The 24,986-nt window shown below is 36.8% G+C and overlaps 1 protein-coding gene across 5 annotated transcripts in view; it reads right to left on the bottom strand.

Moving 5' to 3' along the window:
* Positions 1 to 2,377: 2,377 nt before the first annotated feature.
* The window catches only part of LOC117317020 (protein SpAN-like), a 29,487-nt gene continuing 6,878 nt past the window's right edge, over positions 2,378 to 24,986 (bottom strand). For 3 of the 5 annotated variants that reach the window (XM_033871800.1, XM_033871799.1, XM_033871798.1), the window contains exons 2-9: positions 14,228 to 14,369; positions 11,910 to 11,952; positions 10,705 to 10,810; positions 9,286 to 9,401; positions 7,742 to 7,889; positions 6,005 to 6,092; positions 4,255 to 4,458; positions 2,378 to 2,741 (exon numbers count right to left, since the gene is read on the bottom strand). In XM_033871800.1, the coding sequence (XP_033727691.1) occupies positions 2,556 to 2,741; positions 4,255 to 4,458; positions 6,005 to 6,092; positions 7,742 to 7,889; positions 9,286 to 9,401; positions 10,705 to 10,810; positions 11,910 to 11,952; positions 14,228 to 14,356 (1,020 nt within the window). In that variant the 5' untranslated portion in view covers positions 14,357 to 14,369 and the 3' untranslated portion in view covers positions 2,378 to 2,555. The remainder of the gene's footprint in view (positions 2,742 to 4,254; positions 4,459 to 6,004; positions 6,093 to 7,741; positions 7,890 to 9,285; positions 9,402 to 10,704; positions 10,811 to 11,909; positions 11,953 to 14,227; positions 14,370 to 24,986) is intronic. The other 2 variants (XM_033871802.1, XM_033871801.1) reach the window with 1 other exon arrangement.

Here is a 24,986-nt window from a genome sequence, read left to right on the forward strand (position 1 = left end):
CACATAGTAAACTCGAATAATGAACCCTTTTCCTGACTTATTTTTCGTTACCGCCTACCACATCAATCAGTATGTAGCTTTGTCATAATGAATTGCAGTTTGAGTTTGAACCCCATGTCAATATTCAATATTTTTGCTGGAGTTATTACCCTTTGCAATTATCAAAATTCTCTAAATTGCCTGTTATCATCCTTATTTTCGCTACCACTTGGCACCTAAACTTGAAAGAAAAACACTACTCAGAAACCAAAAGGATGATGCTGTTCATATGGTAACCATGAGAGTTTTTAAATGGCAATGGTTCATTTAAATGTGCACAGGTGACACTTTCACTTCTGTTGCGTTCTATTTACTTACAAAGCTAATTGATATATATGTATTTTATACTTATTTTTCAAAAAAGAAAACACCATTTGCCATCATTAATATTTGATTTAAACCTTAATTAATAATTATCTTAACAATCTTTCAATGACCATGCTTATTCTATTTGTACACAAAGGGGCCGCGGTGGCCGAGTGGTTAAGGTGTACCGACACTTTATCACTAGCCCTCCACCTCTGGGTCGCGAGTTGGAAACCCCAGTGGGCCATTGCCAGGTACTGACAATAGGCCGATGGTTTTTCTCCGGGTACTCCGGCTTTCCTCCACCTCCAAAACCTGGCACGTCCTTACATGACCCTGGCTGTTAATAGGCCGTTAAACAAAAGAAATAAAACCGAGCATTTGTACACTGAATATGCTGTGCAATGTAGGGCCACATGCCTCGATATATCAAAGTCTTTTTCCGACCTTTCCTCGTCATGGTTATCTCATTCGGATACTCCGATGCCCTCAAGGCACGAAATATTGGAACTGTACAAACGTATTAGAAGGATGCATACGTATTGACACAGTCCACAGTGGTAGCAAAATGTCTTTCATCTAGAGCGGCCGGGTTGGAATCCCCGATCGGACGTAGTTATGGGGCTACCTGCCGACCACTTGGGTTTTCCCCGGTTTCCTCCAACAGTAACATCCCTCTCGCTTTTCCATCAGCGCCAACAAGACTGAAATATAGCTTGTTTCGCAATTTTTGTGAAGTAAATAAAGTTAACAATTTACATGGAGGGAACAACGCCTAGAAAATATCTGCCTGTTACATTCAATTCAGTTGTGTGTAACGTAACTGGAGCACTCGTTAGAAAATGAGTTTGATTAATACCTGAGAGCAAACTCGTCATTTCCCAACAAATAGTATGGATTTAGATATCGGACAGATCGACTTCTATTCAGCTCTTAACTGTACCACCGCCATTGACAAAGACAACCCGTGGATGCATTTATTCAAATTTTCAAAAGGCATTTGACAAGAAGATATTTATACCAAAGATAGTTGTGTGGAATATCTTATTAGGAAATGTGATGCTTGACCATAACAGTGAATTGGGATTTCGTTTTAATGTCGGCGGAATGTTGACAGTAAATTGGGATTAGGCTTTTATGTTGGCGGTATGTTGATAGTGAGCTGTGATCAGGTTTTTATGTTGGCGGTATGTTGACAGTAAATTGGGATTAGGTTTTATGTTGGCGGTATGTTGACAGTAAATTGGGATTAGGTTTTTATGTCGGCGGAATGTTGACAGTGAATTAGGATTAGGTTTTATGTTGGCGGTATGTTGACAGTGAATTGGGATTAGGTTTTTATGTCGGCAGAATGTTGACAGTAAATTGGGATCAGGTTTTTATGTTGGCGGAATGTTGTTAGTAAATTGGGATTAGGCTTTTATGTTGGCGGTATGTTGACAGTGAATTGGGATTAGGTTTTTATGTTGGCGGTATGTTGACAGTGAATTGGGATTAGGTTTTTATGCTGGCGGTATGTTGACAGTAAATTGGGACTACGTTTTTATGTCGGCGGAATGTTGACAGTGAATTGGGATTCAGATTTGATGTTGTAATTTAGCTACAGCTTCGTTTTATGAAGCATTTTTTTTAAACAATCTCGAGAAAGTTTTTGTTAGTGAACAATGTTTTGGTTTAGATTTCTTTTCCAGATTTTGAGAATTTCCAGGGTAATTTTGGGTTCTTCCACAAAGTGCTCTCTAAATCTGTCACTTCGATTCAAATACAACAGCAGGGGCCGCGGTGGCCTAGTGGTTAAGGTGTCCTGACACTTTATCACTAACCCTCCACCTCTGGTCAGGTAAAGACCGTAGATGACCCTGGCTGTTAATAGGGCGTTAAACAAAACAAATACAATTAAGACACGTTTTCTTTGATCTGGTGTGCATGTATTAAGAAGTTCTCATAACACGATCACGATCACGATACACATATATTTGTACTTATAAGACTTTTGATTTGATGACATTTACAACATGACATTTACAACATGACAGATGCCAAAGTTTTACCTTTGTTAAAGGTATCAACGATTTATTTGAATTAAAACAGAGAAGAATGCTTCCAATAAAAGTTTTTTCAATTTGACCTCTCACAAGTCTACACACGCTGTTCCTTTGCCGTTCAGTGATGTAGTTTTCAGTGTCTGGTGTTGCCATTCTGGCAAACAACTACTTCTTCCGTTTGCCAACAAAGTGCCACCATGGAACCATAGTCTGCTGCATTGAGACCCCACAGTCATACATATTGTTTATAGCCAAGGCATCGTACTGGCTGATTTCCTGGAACGCCCCTATCCTATCCTGGTAGGAGGGATTCGTGGTCCGGAGTGTTGGTTCCCCATTAGTGCTGAAGGCCTGAAAAATATTCAATATTTAATGGCGTCAATCAGTGTTATGTGAAATTATTGTGTAAATATTATTTCTATCCGGGGTCTTACAGATACAGAGCTGATTCTATTTCGATCAAAACTCAGCGTGTTATAACTACTTCAACACAACTTTGATGTCTGATGTGTTTGATGTTTGTTAATAAGTCCAGTGGTGCAGTTGTCACTTTTGAGATTGGGATTTTACCCGGATTTGACCTATATTTTTATGGCGTGTTGTCGATTTGACCTATATTTGTATGGTGTGTTGTCGATTTGACTTAGATTTGTATGGCGTGTTGTCGATGTGGATTTGTATGGCGTGTTGTCGATTTGACCTAGATTTGTATGGCGTGTTGTCGATTTGACCTAGATTTGTATGGCGTGTTGTCGATTTGACCTATATTTGCATGGTGTGTTGTCGATTTGACCTAGATTTGTATGGCGTGTTGTCGATTTGACCTAGATTTGTATGGCGTGTTGTCGATTTGACCTAGATTTGTATGGCGTGTTGTCGATGTGGATTTGTATGGCGTGTTGTGAATTTGACCTAGATTTGTATGGCGTGTTGTCGATATGGATTTGTATGGCGTGTTGTCGATTTGACCTAGATTTGTATGGCGTGTTGTCGATTTGACCTAGATTTGTATGGCGTGTTGTCGATTTGACCTAGATTTGTTTGGCGTGTTGTCGATTTGACCTAGATTTGTGTGGTGTGTTGTCAATTTGACCTAGATTTATGTGGTGTGTTGTCAATTTGACCTAGATTTGTATGGTGTGTTGTCAATTTGACCTAGATTTGTATGGCGTGTTGCGTGTTGTCAATTTGACCTAGATTTGTATGGCGTGTTGCCAATTTGATTATATTTATATTACAGGTTTTGTCGATGTGACCTAGATTTGGGTGGTGTGTTGTCAATTTGATCTAGATTTGTATGGTGTGTTGTCGATTTGACCTAGATTTGTATGGCGTGTTGTCAATTTGACCTAGATTTGTATGACGCGTGTTATCTATTTGACCTAGATTGGTATGGCGTGTTGCGTGTTGCCAATTTGACCTAGATTTGTATGGCGTATTGTCGATTCGACCTAAATTTGTATGGCAACTGTTGTCGCCTATTCTTTTGTTGTTATTTTGATCTCGTTTAATCGATTTTGTGTTTGAATGATGATTTCGTTACTATGTCCGGGTTGTTTTTAGTTAATTACCTTGAAATAGAATATTTCAGAAAAAAATGCCTTCAACATAATAAGTCTAGAAATAATTCGTTTAACACAAAAAGCTTCATAAGTTGTTATTAAATCACACTGTTTCCAGCCATGTTGTGAAATATCCTCATTACGGGAATGAGGTAGTTTTGGCGGACTAAATCACCGAAATTCCACTAGTGTCCGTGGTAGGGTTAGTTAAGACCAGTACATATTTATACCTACCTTTGGTCCGTGGGTCCTAGTAGTGTCCGTGGTAAGGTTAGTTAAGGACAGCACATATTTATACCTACCTTTGGTCCGTAATGCATCAGACTCTCGTAGTCGTATGGAGTATTCCGGTTATTGGTCACTTGTGTGGTGAACCGTTGGAAATTGTGGCGCATGTGCATCGGAACGTTCTTCCACAGAACCGATATATGCGAATCTCTATCAGAGCGAGACTGTTCGTGAATCAAACCGAGGCAATGTCCGATTTCATGCATCATGATACGTCTCTGAAAATAACATAATATTTTCACTGGTTTGTATGTTATAATGATCTAGGGAGTATTAATTATTACTTTTTATAATGATCTATAGGGAGTCTTTATTATTTTGTTTTTATAATGATCTAGGGAGTATTAATTATCTACCTTTTATAATGATATAGGGAGTATTAATTATTACCTTTTATAATGATCTAGGGAGTCTTTATTATTTACCTGTTATAATGATCTAGGGAGTATTTATTATTTAGTTTATATAATGATCTAGGGAGTCTTTATTATTTACCTGTTATAATGATCTAGGGAGTCTTTATTATTTACCTGTTATATAATGATCTAGGGAGTATTTATTATTTAGTTTATATAATGATCTAGGGAGTATTTATTATTTACCTTTTATAATGATCTAGGGAGTCTTTATTATTTACCTGTTATAATGATCTAGGGAGTATTTATTATTTAGTTTATATAATGATCTAGGGAGTCTTTATTATTTACCTGTTATAATGATCTAGGGAGTCTTTATTATTTACCTGTTATATAATGATCTAGGGAGTATTTATTATTTAGTTTATATAATGATCTAGGGAGTATTTATTATTTACCTTTTATAATGATTTAGGGAGTCTTTATTATTTACCTGTTATAATGATTTAGGGAGTATTTATTATTTAGTTTATATAATGATCTAGGGAGTATTTATTATTTAGTTTATATAATGATCTAAGGAGTATTTATTATTTAGTTTATATAATGATCTAGGGAGTATTTATTATTTACCTGTTATATAATGATCTAGGGAGTATTTATTATTTACCTTTTATAATGATCTAGGGAGTCTTTATTATTTAGTTTTTATAATGATCTAGGGAGTATTTATTATTTACCTTTTGTAATGATCTAGGGAGTATTTATTATTTACCTTTGATAATGATCTAGGGAGTATTTATTATTTAGTTTTTATAATGATCTAGGGAGTATTTATTATTTAGTTTATATAATGATCTAGGGAGTATTAATTAATTTACTTTTTTATCATGATTTAGGGAGTATTTATGTTTGAACTGTTATAATGAGCTAGGGGGTAATTACTTCTGAGCTTAGGGAACACTAGATATACCGTTGAGGAGGGGGTATGGGAACACTACCGATAACGTTGGGAAGGGGGATGGGAACACTACCAATAGCGATGGAGAGGGAGTTTGGAACACTAGGGAGAGCGTTGGGGAGGGATTTTTAGCACTACCGATATGGTTGGGGAGGGGGTTGGGAACACTACCGATAGCGTTGGGGGAGGGGTTGGGAACACTACGGATAGCGTTGGGGAGGGGGTTGGGAACACTACCGATAACGTTGGAGGACGGGGTTGGGAACACTACGGATAGCGTTGGGGAGGGGGTTGGGAACACTAGGGAGAGCGTTGGGGAGGGGTTGGGAACACTACCGATAACGTTGGAGGACGGGGTTGGGAACACTACGGATAGCGTTGGGGAGGGGGTTGGGAACACTACCGATAACGTTGGGGAGGGAGTAGGGAACACTACGGATAGCTTACCGTTCTGCATTGTTGTGCGAGTGTTAGAGGTTGATATCGGAAGATACCAGTCTGTCGCATGGGGTTCATTCCCAAAGGAGAGGAGCACCTGCGTAGAAAGTGTAACTAAGTACGTAAGTATACAGTAACAGAATACCTAGTCTATACAGATTATTTATTTTGTTGCTTATAATGTTCACAGATATTCTAAATGACAAGCGACATATATATGCTAATGTCACTAAACAGCATAATCTATCAATTTTAACACTAATACACAATAAGGAGAAAATTTAACATCAAACACAAACCACAGTGTGTATATATAACGATACATCACACACCACAGTGTATATATATAACGGTACATCACACACCACAGTGTATATATATAACGGTACATCACACACCACAGTGTGTATATATAACGGTACATCACACACCACAGTGTATATATAACGGTACATCACACACCATAGTGTGTATATATAACGGTACATCACACACCACAGTGTGTATATATAACGGTATATCACACACCACAGTGTGTATATATAACAGTACATCACACACCATAGTGTGTATATATAACGGTACAGGTACATCACACACCACAGTGTGTATATATAACAGTACATCACACACCACAGTGTATATATAACGGTACATCACACACCACAGTGTGTATATATAACGGTACATCACACACCACAGTGTGTATATATAACGGTACATCACACACCATAGTGTGTATATATAACGGTACATCACACACCACAGTGTATATATAACGGTACATCACACACCACAGTGTGTATATATAACAGTACATCACACACCACAGTGTATATATAACGGTACATCACACACCACAGTGTGTATATATAACGGTACATCACACACCACAGTGTGTATATATAACGGTACATCACACACCATAGTGTGTATATATAACGGTACATCACACACCACAGTGTGTATATATAACGATACATCACACCACAGTGTGTATATATAACAGTACATCACACACCACAGTGTGTATATATAACAGTACATCACACACCACAGTGTGTATATATAACGGTACATCACACACCACAGTGTATATATAACGGTACATCACACACCACAGTATATATATATATATAACGGTACATCACACACCACAGTGGGTATATATAACGATACATCACACACCACAGTGTGTATATATAACAGTACATCACACACCACAGTGTGTATATATAACGGTACATCACACACCACAGTGTATATATATAACGGTACATCACACACCACAGTGTGTATATATAACGATACATCACACACCACAGTATGTATATATAACAGTACATCACACACCACAGTGTATATATAACGGTACATCACACACCACAGTGTATATATAACGGTACATCACACACCACAGTGTATATATATAACGGTACATCACACACCACAGTGTGTATATATAACGGTACATCACACACCACAGTGTGTATATATAACGGTACATCACACACCACAGTGTGTATATATAACGATACATCACACACCACAGTGTGTATATATAACGGTACATCACACACCACAGTGTGTATATATAACGGTACATCACACACCACAGTGTGTATATATAACGGTACATCACACACCACAGTGTGTATATATAACGGTACATCACACACCACAGTGTATATATATAACGATACATCACACACCACAGTGTGTTTATAAAACACCAAAGTTACTGACCCTTTGCCGTTCTGGACGAATACGAAGGATTTACCCTGATGTATGTCATTTATTGTTGGTGTACGAAACCGCAAGCAAGTTTTCTGTTGCCATTGATCAATGGCATTCTGGAATTCACGACGCTGCGTAGGCGCTAAATCAGAAAGAACTTATATCATCAATTCAAAAGTTAATTATAAAGGAGATGTTTCATAAGTGGGTAATTATAAAGGAGGTGTATCATAAGTAGTTAATTATAAAGGAGGTGTATCATAGGTAGTTAATTATAAAGGAGGTGTATCATAGTAGTTAATTATAAAGGAGGTGTATCATAGTAGTTAATTATAAAGGAGGTGTATTATAGGTAGTTAATTATAAAGGAGGTGTATCATAGGTAGTTAATTATAAAGGAGGTGTATTATAGGTGGTTAATGATAAAGGAGGTGTAGTATAGTTAGTTAATTGTAAAGGAGGTGTATCATAGGTAGTTAATTATAAAGGAGGTGTATCATAGGTAGTTAATTATAAAGGAGGTGTATCATAGTAGTTAATTATAAAGGAGGTGTATCATAGGTAGTTAATTATAAAGGAGGTGTATTATATTAGTTAATTATAAAGGAGGTGTATCATAGGTAGTTAATTATAAAGGAGGTGTATCATAGTAGTTAATTATAAAGGAGGTGTATCATAGTAGTTAATTGTAAAGGAGGTGTATCATAGGTAGTTAATTATAAAGGAGGTGTATCATAGGTAGTTAATTATAAAGGAGGTGTATCATAGTAGTTAATTATAAAGGAGGTGTATCATAGGTAGTTAATTATAAAGGAGGTGTATTATATTAGTTAATTATAAAGGAGGTGTATCATAGGTAGTTAATTATAAAGGAGGTGTATCATAGTAGTTAATTATAAAGGAGGTGTATCATAGTAGTTAATTGTAAAGGAGGTGTATCATAGGTAGTTAATTATAAAGGAGGTGTATCATAGGTAGTTAATTATAAAGGAGGTGTATTATAGGTAGTTAATTATAAAGGAGGTGTATTATAGTAGTTAATTGTAAAGGAGGTGTAGTATAGTTAGTTAATTGTAAAGGAGGTGTATCATAGTAGTTAATTATAAAGGAGGTGTATCATAGTAGTTAATTATAAAGGAGGTGTATCATAGGTAGTTAATTATAAAGGAGGTGTATCATAGGTAGTTAATTATAAAGGAGGTATATCATAGTAGTTAATTATTAAGGAGATGTATTATAGGTGGTTAATGATAAAGGAGGTGTATCATAGTAGTTAATTATAAAGGAGGTGTATCATAGGTAGTTAATTATAAAGGAGGTGTATCATAGGTAGTTAATTATAAAGGAGGTGTATCATAGTAGTTAATTATTAAGGTGTATTATAGTAGTTAATTATAAAGGAGGTGTATCATAGTAGTTAATTATAAAGGAGGTGTATCATAGGTAGTTAATTATAAAGGAGGTGTATCATAGGTAGTAAATTATAAAGGAGGTGTATTATAGGAAGTTTGTTATAAAGGAGGTGTATTATAGTAGTTAATTATAAAACTTACTGAATGCGGAATTAGAATCGAAGGCTATTAAGACGGTATTTTCCGTCCATCGTTTTGTTGTGTCCTGTGCGGTTTTCCTCTTTTTTCTAACGGGTCCATCAAAGGCCGATTGTTCACTGTTTAACAAATGGTAAAAACACAAAATATTAAAAAAACAACCTGATAGCCCGGATGATTTGATGTCATCCGGGTTCTTCACTCCCCGTTTTAGTTTGACGTCTACACGCTTCGATTTCTGGCGCAGATTTCTTATAAGAAGTTTCCAATTGTTCAATTTCTTTATTTTTCTTAACATATTGGACGATGTGTATGATGAACAGTAGCATGCTATATTTTAGTCAAATATCACAGAGACCTCGATAAACTCATTTTCTTTTGATATCAAATCGATTTTAATGAAATAAAATGTTTCAGTTGAGAAACTAGTTTTCAACCGTTATTATTTCATACTATATAATACTTACAGTCCTAGAGAGTCTACTAGTTCGCTATATTATATAATACCTACCGTCCTAGAGAGTCTACTAGTTCGCTATATTATATAATACCTACCGTCCTAGAGAGTCTACTAGTTAGCTATATTATATAATACCTACCGTCCTAGAGAGTCTGCTAGTTCTCTATATTATATAATACCTACAGTCCTAGGGAGTCTACTAGTTGGCTATATTATATAATACCTACAGTCCTAGAGAGTCTACTAGTTCGCTATATTATATAATACCTACCGTCCTAGAGAGTCTACTAGTTCGCTATATTATATAATACCTACTGTCCTAGAGAGTCTACTAGTTCGCTATATTATATAATACCTACTGTCCTAGAGAGTCTACTAGTTCGCTATATTATATAATACCTACCGTCCTAGAGAGTCTACTAGTTCGCTATATTATATAATATATATTGTCCTAGAGAGTCTACTAGTTCGCTATATTATATAATACCTACTGTCCTAGAGAGTCTACTAGTTCGCTATATTATATAATACCTACCGTCCTAGAGAGTCTACTAGTTCGCTATATTATATAATACCTACCGTCCTAGAGAGTCTACTAGTTCACTATATTATATAATACCTACCGTCCTAGAGAGTCTACTAGTTCGTACGTACCGTCCTAGAGAGTCTACTAGTTCACTATATTATATAATACTTACAGTCCTAGAGAGTCTACTAGTTCACTATATTATATAATACCTACCGTCCTAGAGAGTCTACTAGTTCACTATATTATATAATACCTACTGTCCTAGAGAGTCTACTAGTTCACTATATTATATAATACTTACCGTCCTAGAGAGTCTACTAGTTCGCTATATTATATAATACCTACCGTCCTAGAGAGTCTACTAGTTCGCTATATTATATAATACGTACCGTCCTAGAGAGTCTACTAGTTCGCTATATTATATTATACTTACGGTTCTAGAGCCCCTGCAAGGTCGCCATATTTGAAGATTATATCTCCCTGGAATTGGTATTCACCGTGTGTCACGTCGCTTATATCACTGTTGAATGCTTCCTCGCCTGAAATAAAACCAAAATTAATGAAAAAAGAAATTGTTTTGTACGTCCGTACATAATCAACAGACAGAGTCAATTTGATTGTCCCTACATCCGTTCGCGATCAACAGACAGACTCAATTGTATTATCCCTACGTCCGTACGCGATCAACAGACAGAATCAACTTTATTGTCCATACATCCGTACGCGTCCAACAGATAGAATCAATTTTATTATCCCTACGTCCGTATGTGTTCAACCGACAGACTCAACTTCATTGTCCCAACGTCCGTTCGCGATCAACAGACATACTCAATTTTATTGTCCCTACGTCCGTTCGCGATCAACAGACATACTCAATTTTATTGTCCCTACGTCCGTACGCGATCAACAGACAGACTCAATTGTATTGTCCCTGCGATTGTACGCGATCAACAGAGAGAATCAACTTAATTGTCCCTGCGTCCGTACGCGATCAACAGAGACTCACTTGTATTGCCCCTACGTCCGTACGCGTCCAACAGACAGAATCAATTTATTGTCCCTACGTCCGTACACGATCAACAGACAGACTCAATTGTATTGTCCCTGCGATCGTACGCGATCAACAGACAGAATCAACTTAGTTGTCCCTGCGTCCGTACGCGATCAAAAGACAGACTCACTTGTATTGCCCCTACGTCCGTACGTGTTCAACAGACATAGTCAACTTCATTGTCCAAACGTCCGTACGCGATCAACAGACATACTCAACTTAATTGTCCCTACGTCCGTTCGCGATCAACAGACATACTCAATTTTATTGTCCCTACGTCCGTACGCGTCCAACAGACAGAATCAATTTTATTATCCCTACGTCCGTATGTGTTCAACCGACAGACTCAATTTTATTGTCTCTACGTCCGTACGCGATCAACAGAGTCAACTTTATTGCAGGATTCGTCTCAGTAGACTAGTACGTTATATTATTGTCATACCACGTGATTAACATGTGATTTCTCGTATACCGTACTATGAAGTCTTCAGAAAGGAATATTGCAATTAAGAAAATTTAAAAAAAGCTTACAACACCATTTATTCGGAAGAAAATGATTTTGAAAAATCAACACATCAAAGTGGTACCTGCTGCATTGAGTATTTCCTGGTCAATCGTCAAAGGCGCAGACTTTGAAAAAAAAAAAAACAATGCCACGTATAGCGATTAATACAATAGATATTTTACATGAACAAAAGACATAGAAAGTTTGGTCAAAGATTTAAATCAGAACTCAAAATTAGCATTTTAGAAATGAAAATGAGGGACCCACTAAGAGATATTGGCGCCCACCATTTGAAGTTCTTTATTGGTTTTATGTAAGATTTATCTTTTTTTCCTCTTTTCCTCATATAAACGCCTTGACATACAAATCATACTGATTAGATTTAACTCCTCCTTTAGTCTCAATATGGAATAAGTTCAACTAATGACGTCATCACAAGTGACATTAGAAATATTCTTTGGTTAATTTCTCCTAAAATGTTAATACAATCTTCGTCTGTCAGGATCATATAATTTGTGTCACCACATTTTGTTAATAGAATTTAGGTTGAAACATTTACAAAGGAAAGATTATCTTTCCATCTGGTGCCTATTCATCCTGATAAAATTACTTTGATTTGTTATTACAATTTACATTGAGATGACCAAACAACTTGACGAAATTTGTAATAACTTTTCAAATGTCATTATATATAATAAATAATTTATTTTTAAATAAATTAGGTTGAAACATGTACGAAGGAAAGATTATCTTTGCATCTGGTGCCAATTTATCTCTTTAAAATAACTTCTAAATTTTCTTTATAAATTGTGTCGTTATCATAAATTATGTGGTGACAAAGATGCTGGTCGACAATTTTGATTTCCAAACAGTATCACCGTTTAAAAGGTACAACTAGTGACCAAGGGAAACCTTCACATGAAATTTTGGAAAGATCAATTAAGTACTTTCTGAGAAATAACCGTAACAAATTTCAATTGCCAAAATTCAAAATGTCTGCTTGTCGGCCATTTTGTTTTAAAATCAGTCTGAAAATCTAACATGTACGAAATCAGATCAAGAAAAAGCTAGCTGGGATTTTGTTAAATGTCAATAAAGAACTTTCTGAGAAATAGCGTTAACAAAGGGGGTTTATTGACGGTCGACAGACGACGGGTGATTTGATTTGAACAGCCCACGATCTGATGCGGGTAACTAAGCAACCAAAAAAAAACCCAACCGTATTGTCTAGGGTGACTTAAAGTATAAGTTTTTTTTTGATAAACAGAAGTTTTAAGATTGCCGTATTTTTTGCAAAGTTCATCAAAAAGATTGTATAGGCACATGACAACAAATGAGATGAATACCAGGCTGTAATGGGATAGTAAACTAACAGGAAAATTACGATGGGGATTTCGCTTTTGAATAATATGGATAAGCGGTACGTTTTGGTAGTTTTGTACAGAACCTGTCTGATGTAAGCTTAGCAAAGCTTTTGGTTCATATCTCTGGTGTGAACTTACCTGAGCGGTCTGTTCACATGTTTGAAGTGAACTTACCTGAGCGGTCAGTTTACATGTCTAGTGTGAACTTACCTGAGCGGTCGATTCATATGTCTGATGTGAACTTACCTGAGTCGTCGGTTCACATGTCTAGTGTGAACTTACCTGAGCTGTCGGTTCACAAGTCTGGTTTGACATTACCTAAGCGGTCGGTTCATAAGAATGGGTTGAACTTACCTAAGCTGTCGGTCCATATGTCTGATGTGAACTTACCTGAGCGGTCGGTTCACATGTCTGGTGTGAACTTACCTGAGCTGTCAGTTCACAAGTCTGAAGTGAACTTACCTGAGCGGTCGGTTCACATGTCTGGTGTGAACTTACCTAAGCGGTCGGTTCACATGTCTCGTGTGAACTTACCTGAGCGGTCAGTTCACAAGTCTGAAGTGAACTTACCTGAGCGGTCAGTTCACAAGTCTGAAGTGAACTTACCTGAGCGGTCGGTTCACATGTCTGGTGTGAACTTACCTGAGCTGTCAATTCACATGTCTGATGTGAACTTACCTGGGCTGTCGGTTCACAAGTCTGGTGTGATTTTACCTAAGCTGTCGGCCATGTGTCTGATGTTAATTTACCTTAGCGGTCGGCTCACATGTCTGTTGTGAACTTACCTGAGCTGTCAGTTCACAAGTCTGAACTGAACTTACCTGAGCTGTCAGTTCACAAGTCTGAAGTGAACTTACCTGAGCGGTCGGTTCACATGTCTGGTGTGAACCTACCTGAGCGGTCAGTTCACAAGTCTGAAGTAAACTTATCTAAGCTGTCGGTTCACAAGTCTGGTGTGATTTTACCTAAGCTGTCGGCCATGTGTCTGATGTTAATTTACCTGAGCGGTCGGTTCACAAGTCTGGTGTGAACTTACCTGAGCTGTTGGTACACCCGAGCGTAGTGTTTGTAATAGCTGCTGCAGTAACGAGTTCTGACCGGTAATTTGTTCGGAACATAACAATAGTATCAACAATTGAACAATAGAGGCTAGTGACATATCCATTTCTGAAACAAATCTACAAAAAAAATTGATATATATATCATCAGAAGAACACTACAAAAACATGTTAAATAGCAATTATTGTACAACTATGTATCAAACATCAATGAGTGTAGTCTGTGTGACAAACATCAATGAGTGTAGTCTGTGTGACAAACATCAATGACTGTAGTCTGTGTATCAAACATCAATGAGTGTAGTCTGTGTGACAAACATCAATGAGTGTAGTCTGTGTGACAAACATCAATGACTGTAGTCTGTGTATCAAACATCAATGAGTGTAGTCTATGTGACAAACATCAATGATTGTAGTCTGTGACAAACATCAATGAGTGTAGTCTGTGTGACAAACATCAATGAGTGTAGTCTGTGTGACAAACATCAATGAGTGTAGTCTGTGTGACAAACATCAATGAGTGTAGTCTGTGTGACAAACATCAATGAGTGTAGTCTGAGTGACAAACATCAATGAGTGTAGTCTGTGTGACAAACATCAATGAGTGTAGTCTGTGTGACAAACATCAATGAGTGTAGTCTGTGTATCAAACATCAATGAGTGTAGTCTATGTGACAAACATCAATGATTGTAGTCTGTGTGACAAACATCAATGAGTGTAGTCTGTGTGACAAACATCAATGAGTGTAGTCTGTATCAAACATCAATGAGTGTAGTCTGTGTATCAAACATCAATGAGTGTAGTCTATGTGACAAACATCAATGAGTGTAGTCTGTGTGACAAACATCAATGAGTGTAGTCTGTGTATCAAACATCAATGAGTGTAGTCTATGTATCAAACATCAATGAGTGTAGTCTGTGTATCAAACATCAATGAGTGTAGTCTGTATCAAACATCAATGAGTGTAGTCTGTGTATCAAACATCAATGAGTGTAGTCTATGTGACAAACATCAATGAGTGTAGTCTGTGTGACAAACATCAATGAGTGTAGTCTGTGTTACAAACATCAATGAGTGTAGTCTAGGTATCAAACATCAATGACTGTAGTCTGTGTGACAAACATCAATGAGTGTAGTCTGTGTGACAAACATCAATGAGTGTAGTCTAGGTATCAAACATCAATGAGTGTAGTCTGTGTGACAAACATCAATGAGTGTAGTCTATGTATCAAACATCAATGAGTGTAGTCTGTGTGACAAACATCAATGAGTGTAGTCTATGTATCAAACATCAATGAGTGTAGTCTGTGTGACAAACATCAATGAGTGTAGTCTGTGTGACAAACATCAATGAGTGTAGTCTGTGTGACAAACATCAATGAGTGTAGTCTATGTATCAAACATCAATGAGTGTAGTCTGTGTGACAAACATCAATGAGTGTAGTCTGTGTGACAAACATCAATGAGTGTAGTCTGTGTGACAAACATCAATGAGTGTAGTCTATGTATCAAACATCAATGAGTGTAGTCTGTGTGACAAACATCAATGAGTGTAGTCTGTGTGACAAACATTAATGAGTGTAGTCTGTGTATCAAACATCAATAAGTGAAGTCTGTGTGACAAACATCAATGAGTGTAGTCTGTGTATCAAACATCAATGAGTGTAGTCTATGTATCAAACATCAATGAGTGTAGTCTGTGTGACAAACATCAATGAGTGTAGTCTGTGTATCAAACATCAATGAGTGTAGTCTGTGTGACAAACATCAATGACTGTAGTCTATGTATCAAACATCAATGAGTGTAGTCTGTGTATCAAACATCAATGAGTGTAGTCTATGTATCAAACATCAATGAGTGTAGTCTGTGTGACAAACATCAATGAGTGTAGTCTATGTGACAAACATCAATGAGTGTAGTCTGTGTGACAAACATCAATGAGTGTAGTCTGTGTGACAAACATCAATGAGTGTAGTCTGTGTGACAAACATCAATGAGTGTAGTCTATGTATCAAACATCAATGAGTGTAGTCTGTGTGACAAACATCAATGAGTGTAGTCTATGTGACAAACATCAATGACTGTAGTCTATGTGACAAACATCAATGAGTGTAGTCTGTGTATCAAACATCAATGAGTGTAGTCTGTGTATCAAACATCAATGAGTGTAGTCTGTGTATCAAACATCAATGAGTGTAGTCTGTGTATCAAACATCAATGACTGTAGTCTATGTATCAAACATCAATGAGTGTAGTCTGTGTGACAAACATCAATGAGTGTAGTCTGTGTGACAAACATCAATGAGTGTAGTCTGTGTGACAAACATCAATGAGTGTAGTCTGTGTGACAAACATCAATGAGTGTAGTCTAGATATCAAACATCAATGAGTGTAGTCTGTGTATCAAACATCAATGAGTGTAGTCTATGTATCAAACATCAATGAGTGTAGTCTGTGTATCAAACATCAATGAGTGTAGTCTGTGTGACAAACATCAATGAGTGTAGTCTGTGTATCAAACATCAATGAGTGTAGTCTGTGTGACAAACATCAATGAGTGTAGTCTATGTATCAAACATCAATGAGTGTAGTCTATGTGACAAACATCAATGAGTGTAGTCTGTGTGACAAACATCAATGAGTGTAGTCTGTGTATCAAACATCAATGAGTGTAGTCTGTGTATCAAACATCAATGAGTGTAGTCTGTGTGACAAACATCAATGAGTGTAGTCTGTGTATCAAACATCAATGAGTGTAGTCTGTGTATCAAACATCAATGACTGTAGTCTATGTATCAAACATCAATGAGTGTAGTCTATGTGACAAACATCAATGAGTGTAGTCTGTGTGACAAACATCAATGAGTGTAGTCTGTGTATCAAACATCAATGAGTGTAGTCTGTGTGACAAACATCAATGAGTGTAGTCTGTGTGACAAACATCAATGACTGTAGTCTGTGTGACAAACATCAATGACTGTAGTCTGTGTGACAAACATCAATGAGTGTAGTCTGTGTATCAAACATCAATGAGTGTAGTCTGTGTGACAAACATCAATGAGTGTAGTCTGTGTTACAAACATCAATGAGTGTAGTCTGTGTGACAAACATCAATGAGTGTAGTCTATGTATCAAACATCAATGAGTGTAGTCTGTGTGACAAACATCAATGAGTGTAGTCTGTGTGACAAACATCAATGAGTGTAGTCTGTGTGACAAACATCAATGACTGTAGTCTGTGTGACAAACATCAATGACTGTAGTCTGTGTGACAAACATCAATGAGTGTAGTCTGTGTGACAAACATCAATGAGTGTAGTCTATGTATCAAACATCAATGAGTGTAGTCTAGGTATCAAACATCAATGAGTGTAGTCTCTGTATCAAACATCAATGAGTGTAGTCTGTGTGACAAACATCAATGAGTGTAGTCTGTGTGACAAACATCAATGAGTGTAGTCTATGTGACAAACATCAATGAGTGTAGTCTATGTGACAAACATCAATGAGTGTAGTCTATGTATCAAACATCAATGAGTGTAGTCTAGGTATCAAACATCAATGAGTGTAGTCTGTGTATCAAACATCAATGAGTGTAGTCTGTGTGACAAACATCAATGAGTGTAGTCTGTGTATCAAACATCAATGAGTGTAGTCTGTGTGACAAACATCAATGAGTGTAGTCTATGTGACAAACATCAATGAGTGTAGTCTGTGTATCAAACATCAATGAGTGTAGTCTGTGTATCAAACATCAATGAGTGTAGTCTGTGTATCAAACATCAATGAGTGTAGTCTGTGTGACAAACATCAATGAGTGTAGTCTGTGTGACAAACATCAATGAGTGTAGTCTGTGTGACAAACATCAATGAGTGTAGTCTATGTGACAAACATCAATGAGTGTAGTCTGTGTGACAAACATCAATGAGTGTAGTCTATGTGACAAACATCAATGAGTGTAGTCTGTGTGACAAACATCAATGAGTGTAGTCTATGTGACAAACATCAATGAGTGTAGTCTGTGTTACAAACATCAATGAGTGTAGTCTGTGTGACAAACATCAATGAGTGTAGTCTGTGTGACAAACATCAATGAGTGTAGTCTGTGTGACAAACATCAATGAGTGTAGTCTGTGTATCAAACATCAATGAGTGTAGTCTGTGTGACAAACATCAATGAGTGTAGTCTGTGTGACAAACATCAATGAGTGTAGTCTGTGTGACAAACATCAATGAGTGTAGTCTATGTGACAAACATCAATGAGTGTAGTCTGTGTGACAAACATCAATGAGTGTAGTCTGTGTTACAAACATCAATTAGTGTAGTCTGTGTATCAAACATCAATGAGTGTAGTCTGTGACAAACATCAATGAGTGTAGTCTGTGTATCAAACATCAATGAGTGTAGTCTGTGTGACAAACATCAATGAGTGTAGTCTGTGTGACAAACATCAATGAGTGTAGTCTGTGTGACAAACATTAATGAGTGTAGTCTGTGTGACAAACATCAATGAGTGTAGTCTGTGTATCAAACATCAATGAGTGTAGTCTATGTATCAAACATCAATGAGTGTAGTCTGTGTGACAAACATCAATGAGTGTAGTCTGTGTATCAAACATCAATGAGTGTAGTCTGTGTGACAAACATCAATGAGTGTAGTCTGTGTGACAAACATCAATGAGTGTAGTCTGTGTGACAAACATCAATGAGTGTAGTCTGTGTATCAAACATCAATGAGTGTAGTCTGTGTGACAAACATCAATGAGTGTAGTCTGTGTGACAAACATCAATGAGTGTAGTCTGTGTGACAAACATCAATGAGTGTAGTCTGTGTGACAAACATCAATGAGTGTAGTCTGTGTGACAAACATCAATGAGTGTAGTCTGTGTGACAAACATCAATGAGTGTAGTCTGTGTGACAAACATCAATGAGTGTAGTCTGTGTGACAAACATCAATGAGTGTAGTCTGTGTGACAAACATCAATGAGTGTAGTCTATGTGACAAACATCAATGAGTGTAGTCTATGTGACAAACATCAATGAGTGTAGTCTGTGTATCAAACATCAATGAGTGTAGTCTGTGTATCAAACATCAATGAGTGTAGTCTGTGTATCAAACATCAATAAGTGAAGTCTGTGTGTCAAACATCAATGAGTGTAGTATGTGTGCCAAACATCAATGAGTGTAGTCTGTGTTACAAACATCGATGAGTGTAGTCTATGTGACAAACATCAATGAGTGTAGTGTATGTGACAAACATCAATGACTGTAGTCTGTGTATCAAACATCAATGAGTGTAGTCTGTGTGACAAACATCAATGAGTGTAGTGTATGTGACAAACATCAATGAGTGTAGTCTGTGTGACAAACATCAATGAGTGTAGTGTATGTGACAAACATCAATGAGTGTAGTCTATGCACCAAACATCAATGAGTGTAGTCTGTGTGACAAACATCAATGAGTGTAGTCTATGTGACAAACATCAATGAGTGTAGTCTGTGTATCAAACATCAATGACTGTAGTCTGTGTGACAAACATCAATGAGTGTAGTCTATGTATCAAACATCAATAAGTGAAGTCTGTGTGACAAACATCAATGAGTGTAGTCTATGTGACAAACATCAATGAGTGTAGTCTGTGTATCAAACATCAATGAGTGTAGTCTATGTATCAAACATCAATAAGTGAAGTCTGTGTGACAAACATCAATGAGTGTAGTCTATGTGACAAACATCAATGAGTGTAGTCTGTGTGACAAACATCAATGAGTGTAGTCTGTGTATCAAACATCAATGAGTGTAGTCTGTGTGACAAACATCAATGAGTGTAGTCTATGTGACAAACATCAATGAGTGTAGTCTGTGTGACAAACATCAATGAGTGTAGTCTGTGTGACAAACATCAATGAGTGTAGTCTGTGTGACAAACATCAATGAGTGTAGTCTATGTGACAAACATCAATGAGTGTAGTCTGTGTGACAAACATCAATGAGTGTAGTCTGTGTTACAAACATCAATTAGTGTAGTCTGTGTATCAAACATCAATGAGTGTAGTCTGTGACAAACATCAATGAGTGTAGTCTGTGTGACAAACATCAATGAGTGTAGTCTGTGTGACAAACATCAATGAGTGTAGTCTATGTGACAAACATCAATGAGTGTAGTGTATGTGACAAACATCAATGACTGTAGTCTGTGTATCAAACATCAATGAGTGTAGTCTGTGTGACAAACATCAATGAGTGTAGTGTATGTGACAAACATCAATGAGTGTAGTCTGTGTGACAAACATCAATGAGTGTAGTGTATGTGACAAACATCAATGAGTGTAGTCTATGTACCAAACATCAATGAGTGTAGTCTGTGTGACAAACATCAATGAGTGTAGTCTATGTGACAAACATCAATGAGTGTAGTCTGTGTATCAAACATCAATGACTGTAGTCTGTGTGACAAACATCAATGAGTGTAGTCTGTGTGACAAACATCAATGACTGTAGTCTGTGTGACAAACATCAATGAGTGTAGTCTGTGTGACAAACATCAATGAGTGTAGTCTGTGTGACAAACATCAATGAGTGTAGTCTGTGTATCAAACATCAATGAGTGTAGTCTGTGTATCAAACATCAATGAGTGTAGTCTGTGTATCAAACATCAATAAGTGAAGTCTGTGTGACAAACATCAATGAGTGTAGTCTGTGTATCAAACATCAATGAGTGTAGTCTGTGTGACAAACATCAATGACTGTAGTCTGTGTATCAAACATCAATGATTGTAGTCTGTGTGACAAACATCAATGAGTGTAGTCTGTGTGACAAACATCAATGAGTGTAGTCTGTGTATCAAACATCAATGAGTGTAGTCTGTGTATCAAACATCAATGAGTGTAGTCTGTGTATCAAACATCAATGACTGTAGTCTATGTACCAAACATCAATGAGTGTAGTCTGTGTGACAAACATCAATGAGTGTAGTCTGTGTATCAAACATCAATGAGTGTAGTCTATGTGACAAACATCAATGAGTGTAGTCTGTGTGACAAACATCAATGAGTGTAGTCTATGTGACAAACATCAATGAGTGTAGTCTGTGTGACAAACATCAATGAGTGTAGTCTGTGTGACAAACATCAATGAGTGTAGTCTGTGTATCAAACATCAATGAGTGTAGTCTAGATATCAAACATCAATGAGTGTAGTCTCTGTATCAAACATCAATGAGTGTAGTCTGTGTATCAAACATCAATGAGTGTAGTCTATGTGACAAACATCAATGAGTGTAGTCTGTGTGACAAACATCAATGAGTGTAGTCTGTGTTACAAACATCAATGAGTGTAGTGTATGTATCAAACATCAATGAGTGTAGTGTATGTGACAAACATCAATGAGTGTAGTGTATGTGACAAACATCAATGAGTGTAGTCTGTGTGACAAACATCAATGAGTGTAGTCTGTGTGACAAACATCAATGAGTGTAGTCTATGTGACAAACATTAATGAGTGTAGTCTGTGTGACAAACATCAATGAGTGTAGTCTGTGTGACAAACATTAATGAGTGTAGTCTGTGTGACAAACATCAATGAGTGTAGTCTATGTGACAAACATTAATGAGTGTAGTCTGTGTGACAAACATCAATGAGTGTAGTCTGTGTGACAAACATCAATGAGTGTAGTCTGTGTATTAAACATCAATGAGTGTAGTCTGTGTGACAAACATCAATGAGTGTAGTCTGTGTGACAAACATCAATGACTGTAGTCTGTGTATCAAACATCAATGATTGTATTCTGTGTGACAAACATCAATGAGTGTAGTCTGTGTGACAAACATCAATGAGTGTAGTCTGTGTATCAAACATCAATGAGTGTAGTCTGTGTGACAAACATCAATGAGTGTAGTCTATGTGACAAACATCAATGAGTGTAGTCTGTGTATCAAACATCAATGAGTGTAGTCTGTGTGACAAACATCAATGAGTGTAGTCTGTGTTACAAACATCAATGAGTGTAGTCTGTATGACAAACATCAATGAGTGTAGTCTGTGTATCAAACATCAATGAGTGTAGTCTGTGTATCAAACATCAATGACTGTAGTCTATGTGACAAACATCAATGAGTGTAGTCTGTATCAAACATCAATGAGTGTAGTCTGTGTATCAAACATCAATGAGTGTAGTCTATGTGACAAACATCAATGAGTGTAGTCTGTGTGACAAACATCAATGAGTGTAGTCTGTGTGACAAACATCAATGAGTGTAGTCTGTGTGACAAACATCAATGAGTGTAGTCTGTGTGACAAACATCAATGAGTGTAGTCTGTGTATCAAACATCAATGAGTGTAGTCTGTGTATCAAACATCAATGAGTGTAGTCTGTGTATCAAACATCAATGAGTGTAGTCTGTGTATCAAACATCAATGAGTGTAGTCTGTGTGACAAACATCAATGAGTGTAGTCTGTGTGACAAACATCAATGAGTGTAGTCTGTGTATCAAACATCAATGAGTGTAGTCTGTGTGACAAACATCAATGAGTGTAGTCTATGTGACAAACATCAATGAGTGTAGTCTGTGTATCAAACATCAATGAGTGTAGTCTGTGTATCAAACATCAATGAGTGTAGTCTATGTATCAAACATCAATAAGTGAAGTCTGTGTGACAAACATCAATGAGTGTAGTCTGAGTGACAAACATCAATGAGTGTAGTCTGTGTATCAAACATCAATAAGTGAAGTCTGTGTGACAAACATCAATGAGTGTAGTCTGAGTGACAAACATCAATGAGTGTAGTCTGTGTATCAAACATCAATGAGTGTAGTCTGTGTGACAAACATCAATGAGTGTAGTCTATGTGACAAACATCAATGAGTGTAGTCTGTGTGACAAACATCAATGAGTGTAGTCTGTGTGACAAACATCAATGAGTGTAGTCTGTGTATTAAACATCAATGAGTGTAGTCTGTGTGACAAACATCAATGAGTGTAGTCTGTGTGACAAACATCAATGAGTGTAGTCTGTGTATCAAACATCAATGAGTGTAGTCTGTGTGACAAACATCAATGAGTGTAGTCTGTGTATCAAACATCAATGAGTGTAGTCTGTGTGACAAACATCAATGAGTGTAGTCTATGTATCAAACATCAATGAGTGTAGTCTGTGTGACAAACATCAATGAGTGTAGTCTGTGTATCAAACATCAATGAGTGTAGTCTGTGTGACAAACATCAATGAGTGTAGTCTGTGTATTAAACATCAATGAGTTTTGTCAGATCTGTCAGTAAGTATGGTATACATTAACACGACCTGTCAGTAAGTATGGTATACAACATATTAACACGACCTGTCAGTAAGTATGGTATACAACATATTAACACGACCTGTCAGTAAGTATGGTATACAACATATTAACACGACCTGTCAGTAAGTATGATATACAACATATTAACATGACCTGTCAGTAAGTACAAATACAACATATTAACACGACCTGTCAGTAAGTATGGTATACAAGGTATTAACACGACCTGTCAGTAAGTATGGTATACAACATATTAACACGACCTGTCAGTAAGTACGGTATACAACATATTAACACGACCTGTCAGTAAGTATGATATACAACATATTAACACGACCTGTCAGTAAGTATGGTGTACAACATATTAACACGACCTGTCAGTAAGTATGGTATACAACATATTAACACGACCTGTCAGTAAGTACGGTATACAACATATTAACACGACCTGTCAGTAAGTATGGTATACAACATATTAACACGACCTGTCAGTAAGTATGGTATACATTAACACGACCTGTCAGTAAGTATGGTATACAACATATTAACACGACCCGTCAGTAAGTATGATATACATTAACACGACCTGTCAGTAAGTATGGTATACAACATATTAACACGACCCGTCAGTAAGTATGGTATACATTAACACGACCTGTCAGTAAGTATGGTATACAACATATTAACACGACCTGTCAGTAAGTATGGTATACAACATATTAACACGACCTGTCAGTAAGTATGGTATACAACATATTAACACGACCTGTCAGTAAGTATGATATACAACATATTAACACGACCTGTCAGTAAGTATGGTATACAACATATTAACACGACCTGTCAGTAAGTATGGTATACAACATATTAACACGACCTGTCAGTAAGTATGGTATACAACATATCAACACGACCTGTCAGTAAGTATGGTATACAACATATTAACACGACCTGTCAGTAAGTACTGTATACAACATATTAACACGACCTGTCAGTAAGTATGATATACAACATATCAACACGACCTGTCAGTAAGTACGGTATACAACATATTAACACGACCTGTCAGTAAGTATGATATACATTAACACGACCTGTCAGTAAGTATGGTATACATTAACACGACCTGTCAGTAAGTACGGTATACAACATATTAACACGACCTGTCAGTAAGTATGGTATACAACATATTAACACGACCTGTCAGTAAGTATGGTATACAACATATTAACACGACCTGTCAGTAAGTACGGTATACAACACATTAACACGACCTGTCAGTAAGTATGGTATACAACATATTAACACGACCTGTCAGTAAGTATGGTATACAACATATTAACACGATCTGTCAGTAAGTATGGTATACATTAACACGACCTGTCAGTAAGTATGGTATACATTAACACGACCTGTCAGTAAGT

The sequence above is a fragment of the Pecten maximus genome, chromosome 18, assembly GCF_902652985.1.
Source record: "Pecten maximus chromosome 18, xPecMax1.1, whole genome shotgun sequence".
Taxonomy (NCBI): Eukaryota; Metazoa; Mollusca; class Bivalvia; order Pectinida; family Pectinidae; genus Pecten; species Pecten maximus.